Source organism: Pan paniscus, chromosome 4, assembly GCF_029289425.2.
Source record: "Pan paniscus chromosome 4, NHGRI_mPanPan1-v2.0_pri, whole genome shotgun sequence".
Lineage (NCBI taxonomy): Eukaryota > Metazoa > Chordata > Mammalia > Primates > Hominidae > Pan > Pan paniscus.
The window spans coordinates 147,026,000-147,042,159 of NC_073253.2; the positions used below are offsets into that span (position 1 = coordinate 147,026,000).

A 16,160-nucleotide genomic window follows, 5' to 3' on the forward strand; every position below is an offset into this window, starting at 1 on the left:
TCAGAAGTTTTCAGTTTGTCCTCCTGAGTCTCGTCAGGGTGATTGTTAACTGAACTAACATTGAAACCTTTGCATTTGGTGCTCTGGGAAGGAATATAATTTTTAGTGCTGTGTTTATAGGCTCAGGGTTATGTCATTTGTTTGTTCAATAATTCAAATTCCTGCTGTGTGTTAGGCATTGTTCAAAGTGTAGGTATTATATTGGCAAAACAGATAGGGGTTCTTGTTCTCTGGCAGCTAATAGGTGAGTAGGAAAGAGCAATGTTGAAATGACTTTAGCTTGCAAGTGGAAAAAATTAGCTGGGCATGGTGGTGCCTATGTGTGGTCCCAGCTGCTTGGGAGGCTGAGGTAGGAGGATGGCTTAGCCTGGGAAGTCAAGGCTGCAGTGAGCTATGATTATGCCACTGCATTCCAGCCTGGGTAATAGACTAAGACCTTGTCACAAGAACAAAACCATAAGAAGCAAGTGGAAAAGTAGGTTGGCTGGACCAGCTGACCACTTAGTTGGTTATTATAGTAACCCTAGTGAGAGAGAATGATGGCTTGAATTAGAGTTGTGGCAGTGGAAATGGAAAAGAAATAATTAGGTAGAATAACAGGTTCTGGCGATTTTTAAATGTGCGAGAAAGGTGTTTATGATGATTCTACAATTGATGTAATTGAGTTGATGTTTGCACGGTGGATTGGATGGAATCACAGTAGGAAGAGCTGAGCTGATTTTGGAGGAGAGGGAATTTTGTTTGATTCACAGATTTGAATGAAAGTAGCTTTTGTTGGGCCAGGCGTTGTGGCTTACGCATTTAATCCCAGCACTTTGGGAGGCTGAGGCCAGGAGGATTGCTTGAGTTTAGGAGTTCAAGACCAGCCTGGTCAATATAGTGAGACTTCATCTCTACTAAAAAGAAAAAATAGCTGGACATGGTGGCACATGCCTGTAGTTTCAGCTGCTTGGGAAACAGGTGGGAGGATCACTTGAGCACAGGAGATGTAGGCTGCAGTGAGCTGTGTGCATGCCACTGCATTCCAGCCTGGGCAACAGAGCAAGATTCTGTCTCAAAAAAAAAAGTGAGTAGTTTCTTGAACCTAAGCCTCTCAGATTTGCTTGGTAGTTGATCATCAGTCCCAAGGAATTTCAGTACTAAATTTTGAATAGCTGAAAGAGAAGAATCTTAATATATATATAAACTCCATCCTGCCTATGAGAATGTGTTACCATTTGTTCTGTACAGGAAATCAAGAGTTAGTAGCTTTTATATTGTTTTGATACCTGGTATAATTATGTAATGTTGGTATTGCTCCCTTAGACATTTTCTTGGGCATCTGTGACCAGTAAGAATCTTCCACCCAGTGGAGCTGTTCCAGTTACTGGGATACCACCTCATGTTGTTAAAGTACCAGCTTCACAGGTAAGGTCCTAATAAAACTTGTACATTGGGCAAATTTACTTCTATTGTGGTAATTTGATTCAACAGAGGTTTAGAGAATGTGAAAACTGGTCAGGTGCAGTGTGGCTCATGCCTGTAATCCCAGCACTTTAGGAGGCTGAAGCCAGCTGATCACTGGAGCCTAGGAGTTTGAAACCAGTCTGGGCAACATAGTGAGACCCTGTCTCTACAAAAAATAAGAAATTAGCTGGGCCTTGTGGCATGCATCTGTAGTCCTAGCTACTTAGGAAGCTGAGGTGGGAGGATTGCTTGAGTCCCAGAGGTTGAGGCTGCAGTGAGTCATGATTGTGCCACTGCACTGCATCATGGGTGACATAGTGAGACTCTGGCTCAAAAAAAAAAAAACCAACCCAAATCAATGTAGAAACAGAACTGACATATAGGACGGAAGAGAAGGGTATAAGATGGTTTTTAATGATTTTTCTTGTGCGGGAATTGTCCATTTTGTAGTTTAAAACTTGTTAGCTAAGAAACTTCATTAAGAAAAAGGATAAGCCTGCTTTGTTTTAACACAAAAGTTAACTTAAAATTTTTCAGCCCCGTCCAGAGTCTAAGCCTGAATCTCAGATTCCACCACAGAGACCTCAACGGGATCAAAGAGTGCGAGAACAACGAATAAATATTCCTCCCCAAAGGGGACCCAGACCAAGTAAGAGCTCAGAAGGGCGATTTCTCGTTTGGGGGATTTTGAGGTGAGAGCTTATTTTGGGAGGGCAGTTGATATTTATATACTTTAAAATAAAAATATTGTAGGGTTGATGGAATTACCTGTTTTTAGTGTAGAGAGAAAACTATTGAATGTGAGCAGTCACTGAAAGATGTCTTCTTTCTCTTGTCTTTCGTTGATGTTTTTGTCTCCTTTTAAGTCCGTGAGGCTGGTGAGCAAGGTGACATTGAACCCCGAAGAATGGTGAGACACCCTGACAGTCACCAACTCTTCATTGGCAACCTGCCTCATGAAGTGGACAAATCAGAGCTTAAAGATTTCTTTCAAAGTAGGTTATTGAGTTTTAAACACTAAATTCATCTAGTGTCTCTCTAGCACTGTCCAGTAGCAATAGAAAATGAGCCACATATGTAATTATAAATTTTCTAGTAGTCATGGTTAAAAAAAAAAAGGTAAAAAGAAACTGGATAATTTTAATAACATTTAACTTAAGGCATTGTCATTTCAACATGTAAGAATATTGTGAGAGATATTTTACACTTTTTCATAATAAATCTTTGAAATCCAAATGTGCCTCCCATAATTTTACACTTATGAGAGGCACATCTCAATTCAGACTAGCTATATTTATAATTCAAGTGCTCAGTAGTCACATGCATCTAATGGCTACTGTATTGGACTGTGTACATGTAATGTTTAAAGACAATGGTCTAAGTAGTTATCTGAGAATGTGTTTCACTTGCAGGTTATGGAAACGTGGTGGAGTTGCGCATTAACAGTGGTGGGAAATTACCCAATTTTGGTTTTGTTGTGTTTGATGATTCTGAGCCTGTTCAGAAAGTCCTTAGCAACAGGGTAAGCAGCTTTTTGTCTTGATTTTTTTTTTTTTTTTTCCAAAAAGGGTTTTGGTTCTTTAGAATATATCTTTACAGCTGGGTCTTTATGTAAAGTGCAGTTTATTCCAACATGTTCAGGTAATTTATTCATTATTTGCAACCATTATTAAAAGACTTGCCTGGGGGTTTAGGAAAACAAAACTTATGTTTAAGTAACTTAGTTTTTGAAAACATGAATTATGAGAATGAGAAAATGAGTAGTTATCAGTACACTGAGATTTACGTAACTACGTTTCCTTGGTGGTGGCTTTTGGTGTACAGGAGATGAAATACAAACCTACTTTTAACTATTAACTAAGATAAGAGCCAGTTTGCCCAGGGCAGTTTTGGTATACTGCTGTTTTTAGAGAATAACTATTAAGAGCTTCTCCTTTAAGTTAATAAATTGGATTTGGAAGATAAATTATATAGTCAACCTACTTGGAACCATCCTTACTAACAGTACTCTTACTCTGTACGTTCTAATAATAGAAGAATTTGTAGAATGGAAATCTTACTGTGGGATCCCCAAAGAAAGCTTCCCTTCCTCTAGCAAAAAACTACTTTTTGTAGTAGTAGAGAAGAACAAGGGTATAAATAATATTAATTTACTAAGCTATACTTTTTTATTGAGGTGAAATTTACATAACAAAATTAACCATTTAAAAATGTACAACTTAATTGCATTTAGAACACATTATTGTGCAACCATTACCTTTAATTCCAAAAGTTTTTTACTAAAAGCCATAAGCTCTTTACTCACTAAGCAGTCATTCCTTGTACCTGTCTCCCCAACCCCTGGCAGCCACTAATCTGCTTTCTGTCCCTATGAATTAAAATTGTGTACTTGAAACCATATAATAAAAATATTGCAGATCAGTGATATTCTCCAGAATGTTAATGGGCATACTGCAAAGTTTTTTATTTTTTTATTTTTTATTTTTGAGACAGTGTCTCACTCTGCCACCCAGGCTGGAGTGCAATGGTGTGATCTTGGCTCACTGCAACCTCCACATCCCGGGTTCAAGCAGTTCTCCTGCCTCAACTTCCTGAGTAGCTGGGATTACAGGCACCCGCCACCATGCCTAGCTGATTTTTTTGTATTTTTAGTAGACATGGGGCTTCCCCAAGTTAACCAGGCTGATCTCGAACTCCTGACCTCAGGTGATCCGCTGACCTCGGCCTCCCAAAGTGCTGGGATTATAGGTGCGAGCCAATGCACCTGGCCATACTGCGTAGTTTAATGTTGTGGTTATAACATTATGTCAACCTGAGTATGCAGATATACATTATCTTTCAAATTATTTGACCATTTATTTTTGTGAAGCATCTCCTGCAAAATACTGTTTGAGAAATGAGAGAACAGTGGTTTATCTCACCAAAGCCACTGAAGAACCCAGAAATGTCCAGTAGGCTTTGTAGATAAATCCGTCATTCAGCATGTATTAGGCCTAGTGGCCACCCTTCATTTCATGGTATTGATAGAAGTCTACTATGCTCCCTTCACTAATTTTTTGTGTGAGCAGAAATAGCTTATGTAAGACTGATTGCCCTGGTGTATGACATACTGTAGTGTAGCTTACCGTTTCAAAGCTTATTTTTCCCTGGAGGCCTTGGTTTGTATTCTCCTTTCATCACTCATTAGTGTTGTGACCCATGGGACAAGTTACTTAACCTCCCCAGCCCTTAGTTTGCTAGTCCTTAAAGTAGGTATCTACCGTCAGAGGGTTGTTGTAAAGGTTAAGTGAGCTAATGAATTTGAATAGAGCTGGGCGCAGTGGCTCACGCCTGTAATCCCAGCACTTTGGGAGGCTGAGGCGGGCGGATCACGAGGTCAGGAGATTGAGACCATCCTGGCTAACATGGTGAAACCCCGTCTCTACTAAAAATACAAAAAATTAGCTGGGTGTGGTGGCGGACGCCTGTAGTCCCAGCTACTCGGGAGACTGAGGCAGGAGAATGGCGTGAATCTGGGAGGCGGAGCTTGCAGTGAGCCAAGATCGCGCTACTGCACTCCAGCCTGGGCAACAAAGGGAGACTCCATCTCAAAAAATAAATAAATAAATAAATTTGAATAGAACACTTCCGTGACACATAGTAAGTACTCTTAGATACTCATTTTTAAGAAATTAGAAAATTACATTGCTGGTGAAGAGCATAAATTGAATATATTGAAATGTTTCGTAGCCCGTTAACTACTTTGGCTCTGTTAGGAGGAAACGAAGGCCAAGACTATCCAAAATTCTCAGGAGGTGTTAAAGAGCAAATTAAAGTTTATGTCAAATTAATGAAGTTTTTATTTTAAATGTATATGTACTTTGCATAAATATGTACAGTACCATCTTTTCACACTGGTTATGATGAGGTTTTATTCTAAGCCTCCAAATCTGTGGAGAAGGTGGCAATTTTTTTTATTTTTTATTTTTTATTGGGACGGAGTCTCACTCTGTCGCCCAGGCTGGAGTGCAGTGGCACGATCTTGGCTCACCGCAACTTCCGCCACCCGGGTTCAAGTTGCACTCCAGTCTGGGTGACGAGTGAAACTCTGTCTCATTAAAAGAACAAACAAAACACTGAACTGTGAGAACTTAGCTGATTTATAATCTGCTGGTTCTTTTTTTTTTCTGAGTCGGAGTCTCGCTCTTTTTCCCAGACTGGAGTACAATGGCGTGATCTTGGCTCACTGCAACCTCCGCCTCCTGGGTTCAAGCAATTCTCCTGCCTCAGCCTCCTTGAATAGCTGGAACTACAGGCGTGTGTCACCATGTCTGGCTAATTTTTGTGTTTTTTTAGTAGAGACGGGGTTTCACCATGTTGGTCAGGCTGGTCTTGAACTCCTGACCTCGTAATCCACCTGTCTCGGCCTCCCAAAGTGCTGGGATTACAGGCATGAGTCACCATGCCCAGCCTCTGCTGGTTCATTATTACAGCTTTCTTTATCTTTGATAGTGATAGCCAGCTCATCAGTACTCTAAGTCTGGTCACCTTGATTCTTACAGCCCATCATGTTCAGAGGTGAGGTCCGTCTGAATGTCGAAGAGAAGAAGACTCGAGCTGCCAGGGAAGGCGACCGACGAGATAATCGCCTTCGGGGACCTGGAGGCCCTCGAGGTGGGCTGGGTGGTGGAATGAGAGGCCCTCCCCGTGGAGGCATGGTGCAGAAACCAGGATTTGGAGTGGGAAGGGGGCTTGCGCCACGGCAGTGAATCTTCATGGATCTTCATGCAGCCATACAAACCCTGGTTCCAACAGAATGGTGAATTTTCGACAGCCTTTGGTATCTTGGAGTATGACCCCAGTCTGTTATAAACTGCTTAAGTTTGTATAATTTTACTTTTTTTGTGTGTTAATGGTGTGTGCTCCCTCTCCCTCTCTTCCCTTTCCTGACCTTTAGTCTTTCACTTCCAATTTTGTGGAATGATATTTTAGGAATAACGGACTTTTAAAGAAGCAAAAAAAAGACTGAATTTCCTTGCTTACTTTGCATATACAGACTGGATTTTTTTTTTTTTTACAGCCATTTCCCCAAAGGAATGTCTTGCGTATTACTGACATTTGGTATGTTTCATTCATTGGAATATTTCTTATTTTCTACGTGTTTGAAAAGCCTGTAAGAAATACAGGATTTGATAATATTTTGAAGGCAGGAAAAACCCAAATTGTTTCTTCTTTGAGAGTCATAACTACCTTCTGGTGTGGAGAAATTGCCATTGGAAAATTTGACAATTTTGATTCTCACTGGTATGTTTAAAAACTGAATAAAAGGAATAGAATTTTTTTTTGATAAAGGATCACAAAACAATTCTAAAACCTACTGTTTTTACATTGAAATTTAAATTGTGATAATAGGTTTTAAATGTCTAGAATGCAACTGATAGGCTTTTCTTGAACTGTTAGTTTTTTTGAAGTAGTTTTTTCATGTTTAATTTGTATTTGTAAAAAAACAAAAAGCAAAAAAATTCCCAAAACCCAGATAACAACCAGAGCAAAACTGTTGTGCCTTCTATTTATCTTTGATTTCAGTCTTGGCAATTGTTTAAAAAAAAAATCTAGATTTGTTTTATTAGGTTCAGAGTATGTGGGGAATTACAGAATCCCTCTTTCATCACTTTGTGTATGTCTTTTGTTAACATATTTGTTATGCCTTATTCTAAAATTGAGTCTCAAACTGGAATGCCTTTGAAGACAGATGCTTCTATAGAGGTTCTTTGACCTAAATAGTTCAGCATTTGTATTTTTATTCTGGTATCTAATCAGATTCCTAATCATAGCCCGTAAGAAGGAATGTTACTTTAATATTGGACTTTGCTCATGTGCTCGTGTCCGCATTTTTTTTTTTCTTAAAATCATAGCCATATGGTAAATTTTCTATTTTGTTATGGTTCTCTTTTATTGATGGGCATGCAGTGGGTGTTACTTGGAAATGGCCAATTTTTATTAAAATATTTCTGGAAGAAAATTTAATCTGGCAATATAGACTAATACTCGTTTCACATATGTGTTATTTGTTGAGTGCTGTGTGTGAGATGGGTGAAGGTTTTGTTCACACGTGTGAAACAAACTTCTGTGTGATTGTCATTACTAATTGAAGGGCAACCAGGTTGTAAAATTCAGCGTATTTATTTTCTTAACAGTATTCATCTTTAGGACTGTCGTTTGAGGATAGCATAGGAATATTTGGTTTGCATTACTGAGAAACTCTAGGTTTGCTGTGATGGTTAAGACCACAGTGAAGTTGGTATTACCAGTTTGGTTCCAGTTCCTCAAATATTTGAAAATTGGCAGCATCTCCTTTACATAAACTTAATGTAACTGAATCACATGGCTTTTTTGTAGGGTTAAAGTAACTTTGGTAACCACTTTTGGCCCAGATCACTGATAATAGGAAGAAATACAACTTATACTTTTGTAGCTTATATTAAGCATGTGGTGGGTGGAAAAAAAAGTTTAGTCTGAGTCACTTTGGAAAAAAAGATTACTTTGTGGTAACTTCAAGGTCATAAATTATGGATAGCCTAGAAATTATCCTTCATGAGTGAATACTAAATTATACATTTCAAAACAGAAGTTCTTCCTACTTGGAGACTTAAGGGCATTAACTAGATGCAGCAGTCCTCAGCTTGGTGTTATCACATACTAGAGGACATTTGGAAATGTGTGAAATTTGGAAGGGTTGTTGGAGAGACATGCATCTGGCATTTATTGGGTGGGGTCTAAGGATACCAAATGTTGTGTAAAAATGAAGCAACCCCATTGAGAACACTGATAGTCCCTATTCCTGTGGGTGGGTGGAGCTGTGGGATTAGGAAAACTGGAATGAAGACTCATTCTTTTGAAACTCAGCCTCAGATAAATAACAAACTAGGAAATGGAAATCTGTTTCAAGAATTGCAGTAACATCTACTCTAAGGAATTAGTAATTTCACTTTTTATTATTTGTACCAAATGTATGTGTGTGTTGTGTATGTTGGTGTAAATGTGGAGAGGTGGTAGCAATACATACTGATGCTGCTTGTAATTTGTTGCAGGGAATTACTGCACAATCTCAGAAAATAGAAAGCTTCCCCAGTGCTTTCTGTCGTCAGAGTTGGGATGATTGTGAGGTTTTGAATGATAGTATTGGACCTAAGAAATAGGATTAGCATCATGATCAGAACTGTTGAGAATCCTTGTACAATTATGTACATTATTGCATGTAGAGTAAACCTGAGAGCTTAGAGATGTATACGTTTCCACTGCTGGAAAATCATTATAAGTTAGGGCAACATTTTCTATAGGTGGCAGCAGTAGGAGCTCATCACATTGAACATTTTCAGATTTTAAAATGAAAATTTTCATCCGTAGGAATGGCCCAATGTATAGTTATTAGCTACTGAGCTTAGAACTCTTGACCCATGAGATTTTTTTTTATTTTATTTTTATTTTTATAGAGGCAAGGTCTTGCTATGTTGTCAGGCTGGTCTCAAGCTCCTGGCCTCATCAGTTCTCCTGCCTTCCAAGTAGCCAGAACTACAGGTGTGCACCATTGCACCTGGCCTCATGAGTATTTTAGTTAGATAAGATTTGTTTGGTTCAGTGGGTCTTAGTTTTTTAAGACCTGTTAATTTGTAATTAGACATCTTGGGCCTTAAACTGTATTTTTGTTTTAGTGGTGAGGTTGGGTTTTACTTTGTGTATTCCAGCGTTCTCAACTTTGTCAGATATTGCTAGGGACCAGTGAGATCAATAATCCAAAAATAATAATTTGACTTTGGTTGAGTATGTCATTACCACAGTGTTAGTTGAATTGCACTTTAGGTTAGAAAAGTTAATTTTCACATCTGTGCTGCGGGTTAGGTGATATTGTCCTCAGCACAATAGATGAGGAAGAAACTGAATCAGAACAGTTAAATGACAGGCTTCCAAGTCATCCATGTAGCAAGGAGCACATTTGCCTCCCAAACTGATGCTTTTTCTCTAGAACCATAATGCCCGCCTAATTACATTTCAGTAGCATAGACCGCAATGAACTTCCTACTGTAGGGAGACTTGAGTCTGGAATACATTCAGAACAAGGTTAACATTACAGTTCTTAATTTCCTTTAGGGCAAACAAGATAATTAAACTTGGATTTTGTGAGTCTTTTTTTGATTTGCAGATTATATATGGTAACACAATAATGGTGGTTTGTTTTTAAGTTTTTTCTCATCAGGTTTGATAATTTAATGCAAACTTCAAATCTGGATGTGAATAATAATATTTTTATTATAGTATAATCCAGGTGAGTTTATAGAATTTGTGTTTTGTGCTTATAAACTGTCACCTTCTGATACTTTTCTTCATCCCTCTATTTGAAAAACCCTTGTAGAATTTAACGATTTAATGGAAAATGTTGCACTTTATAGAAAGCCATTTTAGAACTTACAGGTAACCTTTTTGAAGAGCTTAGATTTGTAGACCACTGTTTATGCTGAGTGACATTTCTTTTAAATGGTTGCATTTGTCAAATCTATAAAGATGTTTTTTATATTGCAGTTTTCTTTTTGTGCTACTTAAAGGAATCTTTGCAGTGCTGCATATAGATGAGATAATTGTTGACCTTTTTAGTTCAGCAGTTTTTAAACTTGAAGTAACATCAGCATTTATTTGAATATCAGGTTTTAGCTAACTGCCTAATGTACCAAAAAAAAAAATTAGCAATGTGTTATGTGGGATGAGGGGTTAAGTTAAAGTTGCTGATCAAGTAATGTCCATGTGGCACAAGATGATAACTAAGAATTTCTGATTCTAAGGTAGTAATGCCTTTTGGGATTTATATTTGTTTAATGTTGAGATTCTGGGGACCATAGGTGGGCCTGTCAACTCTTAACAGACTATGGTAAAGGAGAGATGGTGGCACATGTGAGATAAAACTTGTTTATATTTACATTCTTATTAGTAGATAGATATCACTTCAGTACAACACTGAAATTAAACTGCCTTGTTCATGCTTTCATGTCTCAAATCAAGGCCTAAATGCGTAAAAAGATGATTACAGATTACCTAAAACCCTTAACCAGTTTTGTTTTTTGATTATGCATATGTGTTGGCTTGCAATTAGGTTTTTAGTTTCTGTTTATGTGACTTGTTTGAAAACATTGGATTCGTCTTCTCTCCACAGTTTCTACTTGAACCTAGTAGCTTATTTTAATTCCCTGTAAGAGGAAAATAATATAGGGAATCTGTTCAACTATTTCTTTAATAAATCATGTGACTTGGCCAATTACAGAAATTCCTAAGTGTAGTATTTTGAAATGTGGCCAGTGTCCCAGATTTGTAAGGTACAGTGTGCATACAGCGTGTCTTAGGATTTTTTTGTAAGTAAATTAAGGATGTTTACCAGAAATTATTGATTTACTGAACCAAGTATTTATTTTCAGAAGCCCACTTTTGGGGAAGGTTGCCTATATTTTTGATAGTAATTAGATGGAAGATTAAATCCTGTTTAACCTGGATAGAAACAGTTTTAACTATTGCTGATGTTAAAATCACTTTGGGGTGGGGTGGGGTGGCTCATGCCTGTAATCCCAGTGCTTTGGGAGGCTGAGGCCAGAGGATTGCTCGAGGCCAGGAATTTGAGACCAGCTTGGGCAACATAGCAAGACCCTGTCTCTACAGATAATTGAAAAGTGAGCCAGATGTGGTGGCGCATTCCTATAGTCTCCGTCTCTCAGGAGGCTGAGGCAGGAGATTGCTTGAGCCCAGGAGTTGGAGGCTGCAATGAGTTATGATCATACCACTGCACTCTAACCTGGGTGACAGAGTGAGACCCTGTCTCTAAAAAACAAAAAATTAGAAAACAACAAAAACCACTTCGGTTACTCACTGTCCTCATGCTTTGATGTCAGTTGTTCTCCTAAATTTTAAAATTTTGTTATGAAGATTGGATGTACACTGATTTGGCCCTTTAAATGACATTATACCAAGAAGTTGGTAAAAGGGAGTAGGAGATGAGAAAACTTTTTGAAAAATCATTTGGTGCATGCTAAGGTAGCTTGTAGGACGTGGTTTTAAAAAATTCATGGATTTTGAAGAAGGATAGGGTGGAAGTAAAATTGAGCTGATAGCATAGGGATCATTTGTGATTTATATAGAAAATAATTATATTTTTGAGTGAGAAGCATCAGACTTAAATTTTTTTTCTTCTATTTTGGTTATTACCACAAGGAACAGAGAAACTCTCAGAATTCTTTGAATCATAGAATGTTAGTGCTGGAAAGGACTAGGAAGTGACTTGTACAACCCCTTCATTTTACAAATGATCAGAGAGAATTGGTTAGTAGAGTCCCACATCTGCTTTTAGAAGTAATACGGTGATCATCAGTTTAGATTCACTGTAGGAAGGGCAGCCCTGTTAAAGTTTGTCAGGAGAAAAAGGGAAGGTATCACTTTTTGTATGTTCACCCAGTTGCTTCTGTAGTTTTCATACCCCTGTTTTCTCAATTTTCTTAGAACTGTCTTTAATGGCCCAGCTCTACCAGGGCTTGTTGTCTAAGGACATTAACTTGTGCTCCCCTCAGGGATGGGTTTACTACTAGCTGTCAGAAAGCTATTGGGTATCCTAATGTGTTAATAGCTGAAACTCAGCTGTAATTTCTCCTAAATACTTCAGCATTTTGCATTCTGTACATTGTGGTGCTTTTTCCACCTTGTATTGTTGTAACTGTAAGCTCCTAGGGGGCAGCAATTTGGTCTTAGGCGTGTACCCTGTTTAGTGCCTGGCAATGCCATGTTTATATCAAGGTCTTAATATTACTTTTGAGTTATTTCTCCCACTCTTCATGGAAGTGATGCTCCAGCCTTGCTAAAACAGAGGGTCCTCCCGATAAGCCAGGCATTGTGATTCCTTGGCTTCAAGTGCCTTCTCTCTTCCCTGAAGGTCCACTGAGATCTACAATCCCCCCTTTCCTCTGATCTCTTGCCATGTAAGTAATTTTTTGAAAGATCAGTACAAGAGCTATATTTTTTCCTAAGAAAAAATTTCAACAGGAATGGGGAGTAGCCCCTTTTTGGGGCTGATCTGTCCAGAATTTGGAGTGAGGAACAAATCCATTCTCATCTACTTTCCACATTTTCCCTCTTGTTTGAGGTCCTGTTCCAACCTTCATTTCTGAAACTGTTCTAGAGCACTTTGTCTTTCTCATAGTTCATAACTTACAAGCCCTTCAGTCTAGAATTAGAATTACATTATCTGTTTTACTACTTTACTAGACTGTAAGCTCCTAGAAGATAAGGACTAGGGAGTTCATCTCTGTATTCCACCAGAAGGTACAGTGACTCATAACTAGAGTCTTTAGATGATAACTTACTGAGTTGAATAACTTAACATATTTCTGTTTTCATTCCCAAGGGAGGCATGTCTGGAGATAGACCTTGAATTTAATAAATTTTAGGCACTATACCATTTCAGTGGAGAAAATTGTTGGGAAATTTGGGGGGATGGATATATAAGGGGGAGGAAGTCACTGGCCAGTTTGAGGTGCTTCCATTGGTCTGGGTAACTAGCCATTTCTTCCTGATTGTGCCTAGTATATCCCAGACAGTTTGTTTCTATGCAGAAGAATTTTATATGAAATTTTCATTTCTTTGCAAAAACTTGTTCCTTCTTTCAGTTCATGACATCATCCATGCTAAAGTCTGAGTCATCTGCTTCCATTTTTGTTATTCCCCACATCCAGTCTTCAGCTAAGTCCTGTCAGTTCTACCTCAAGTCTTTCCCGTCTTTCTTCCTCACCTATGTAATTTCAGTAGTCTCTCAGCTTCACTTAACCTCTTATTCCAGCCTACTTTATACACAATATTAGATTCATCTTACTGAAACATAGTTCTGACCATGTATTGCATGTATGTGTTCTCTCTCCCCTATTAGACTGTAAGCTCCTTATGGGCAGGATCTGTGTCTGAGTCATCTTTGTATCTTGCCTAGCACCTATCAATAAATACTTCTTGAATGAACAAATGAATTCTCATTTCTCGACATAAAGCCTTGTCTAAAGTGAGATATTTTCCAGGTCATACATAGGTTTCTCCCTGGGGTAATTGGAAGTTCTTGCATATAAAGTTGGTTAAATAGTAATAATTATGAGTTAACCACAGAAAATTTCAGAAAACTTTAATTTTTTTCCATTGGAATCAGCATGGATATGTGTATATGGATGGTTCAATAAATATACTTTTATATACATGTTTCACAGAAATTTTACATTCCATCTTCAAACTGCAGAAATATTTTTTTTTTTTTACAAGCCAAAAAATAACTGCCATAACTTTTATGACTTCATGCAAAAAAAGGGGGGAAGAGTAAGGGGCAAAAGGGAATTAGTTGTTCAAGGTTGAGTGTCCAGTAAGAAGTAAAAATGTTACATTAAGGAAGCGATTGCTTAACACGCTGCTTAAGGTGGTAGCCAGACAAATCCTTAACTGCAGCATTAAGGCCATACCAAGTTTATACATATATACAAAGAAATTTCCATATAAAAGACATACTATCACATTTTCTTCTTCATAAGGATGAGGAACTTTGTAATTCTGACCTAATTTTCTAGGCCAATTAATTAAAATGTCCCCAGGCTGCTTTTTAGAAGTATCTTCTACTTTGGCTAGCTGTCAGAGTTGCCGCTATGTGAGCTTGTGACTTCTGGTCTGGCGTGAAAGTATGAATCATCTTGAACCTCTTCCATCATAGCACTATGTTGCTGAGCTAATTCATGCTGCCCAGCTAAGCACATTTTCTACATCCCCAAAGTATTTGGAATCACAGAATTGTAACTTGTGATTGTCTTACCTGTAACAGACTCCACAGTCATGCTGGCATTGTGACCTGAAGAATTACACAGTGCCCTTCTTAGATTCTTTGGGGTTAATGTAACTTCTTGAATAATGTACTAATGAACCATAGTGTTTGAGGAAACATGCCCTAGCTATTGGAAGTTTGTAACTTTTACCCCTTGTGTGTCGTGATACATTTAAGTTGGTAGCTACATTTTTGGAATAAAGGAAATGTAAAATTATTTGCAGAATAATAATAACCTGGGATTTGCTCTTCTGCCTAAACATCGAACTAGGGAACTTTTAAGACAAAGGGTGCATCTTTTGTGCAAGTATCTAAGCGGGCAAAATGGGGAAAACATGAAGGGCAAGTCCTTTGGGGATGACTTCCAATTAATGCAGAAGTCATTTGCTTTGGCAAGGTTGGGTGGGACTCTGAGATTGCACACTCTTGCCCTGTTGGCAGAAACTAGCCCATCTTAAGTTAGTCAATGAATCCTGAGTCAAAATGAAAGGTTGCTAAATCTAAGATCGAGTGTATAAATAACCCCTTCCTCCAGTGACTGTGCATTTATTTTGTAATAAACTCATTTTGGAATGTTTTAGCAATGAATTGGTATCTCTCTGTTGTCCTGTTCATCGCCAGTTTTCAAGTATGGCTCCAGTGTGTTCACAGCTATGGCTGCAAGGTAATTTGGTCTCTTTCTATAGCTTCCCTAGGCCAGTCAAGTTTGAGAATAAGGTCTCCGTAAGTGGCCTGTCCTGGGAGAGAGGACCAAGTGATTTGTGATTTGGAAGCACTGTGGTATGTTTGAACACTTGCCAAGTTAACAGTCACTGAGTATTCTAATCATGCACCAGCCACTCTTCACCCTAAATGTACTACAAGTTATTCATTGCAGTAACTTGCATCAATTCTAGATAAGGTGATTTTTAATCAACAGGTCTACTGTGAGGCTGATCTAGACAATGAGAGTGGAATAGCCTTTGGCAGTCATGGAATATCAAGAGGGCTTAAAAGTATTAGGTTTTTGTTTTGGTCATTTTGTGGTTCACTTTGTCCATTTCAAGTCCAAAGCAGTTGAAGACATGTTTTATCCAGTTTGTCAGACGTACTTGGAGACCACTGAGGTCCCTGCTATGTTTGTTTTGAAAGTAGAACTCAAGCTGTTTTTTTTTTTTTTTAAACATTGCACTAACCTTTTGTCTAATAAGCACAAAAATCACATTGAGTAGGTATTTTGTCTAGATCCATTCAGTATACTAAGCAGGCGGGACCTGTTGGGGATTTAATTTACTTATATCATTTTAACTGTTGTTAGTGCTGAAAATATAATGGCTTAAGTATTGGAAGATTGAACTACTAAAATATGAAGAAGTATGAATTTAAAATGCTCTGAAGTACCTTGTGGGAACTCAATTTTTTAGCCTTTTCTATACCATTCAGGCTAAATTGACATGTTGAGCATGGTATGCTTTTAGATGAGGTAGAAATACATCTAATGTGGGAAAAGTTGAGTTAAGCAAACTGCTTATTTGATATGTAAACAATTTTAAAAAAGATTTGAGGCAATCTTTACTGTGGTAGGTAATACTAACTTTTCTTTTCCCCAGTGTTCTAAAGAATTTGCTTAAGAAATGTAAACTTTTGTGAAAGAAACTATTCCTTTTCCATACTTGGACTAGCAGTGACTTAATACCAGTCAATACATGTTTGTCTTTATTTTTTTTCTACTCATATTTGGCTTCTTTTCCCCTCAGTGTACCTTTTTTCTTTATGGACCTGATTTTCATGCTTTGAATAGAGATACTCATTGGGAGAAGTAATTTCAGATGCAACTGAGGGTGTAAAAAAGGACATGCTAGACTGTTTTCCTCAGGCCTGT

At 38.0% G+C, this 16,160-nt stretch overlaps 1 protein-coding gene across 4 annotated transcripts in view; it reads left to right on the forward strand.

The window, feature by feature from the left end:
• Positions 1 to 7,452, forward strand: part of G3BP1 (G3BP stress granule assembly factor 1) — a 33,450-nt gene extending 25,998 nt beyond the window's left edge. For all 4 annotated transcript variants that reach the window (XM_008954421.3, XM_008954422.5, XM_014345089.4 and 1 more), the window contains exons 8-12: positions 1,306 to 1,407; positions 1,984 to 2,095; positions 2,313 to 2,441; positions 2,859 to 2,968; positions 5,988 to 7,452. In XM_008954421.3, coding sequence (XP_008952669.1) covers positions 1,306 to 1,407; positions 1,984 to 2,095; positions 2,313 to 2,441; positions 2,859 to 2,968; positions 5,988 to 6,194 — 660 coding nt within the window. In that variant the 3' untranslated portion in view covers positions 6,195 to 7,452. The remainder of the gene's footprint in view (positions 1 to 1,305; positions 1,408 to 1,983; positions 2,096 to 2,312; positions 2,442 to 2,858; positions 2,969 to 5,987) is intronic.
• Positions 7,453 to 16,160: the final 8,708 nt, after the last annotated feature.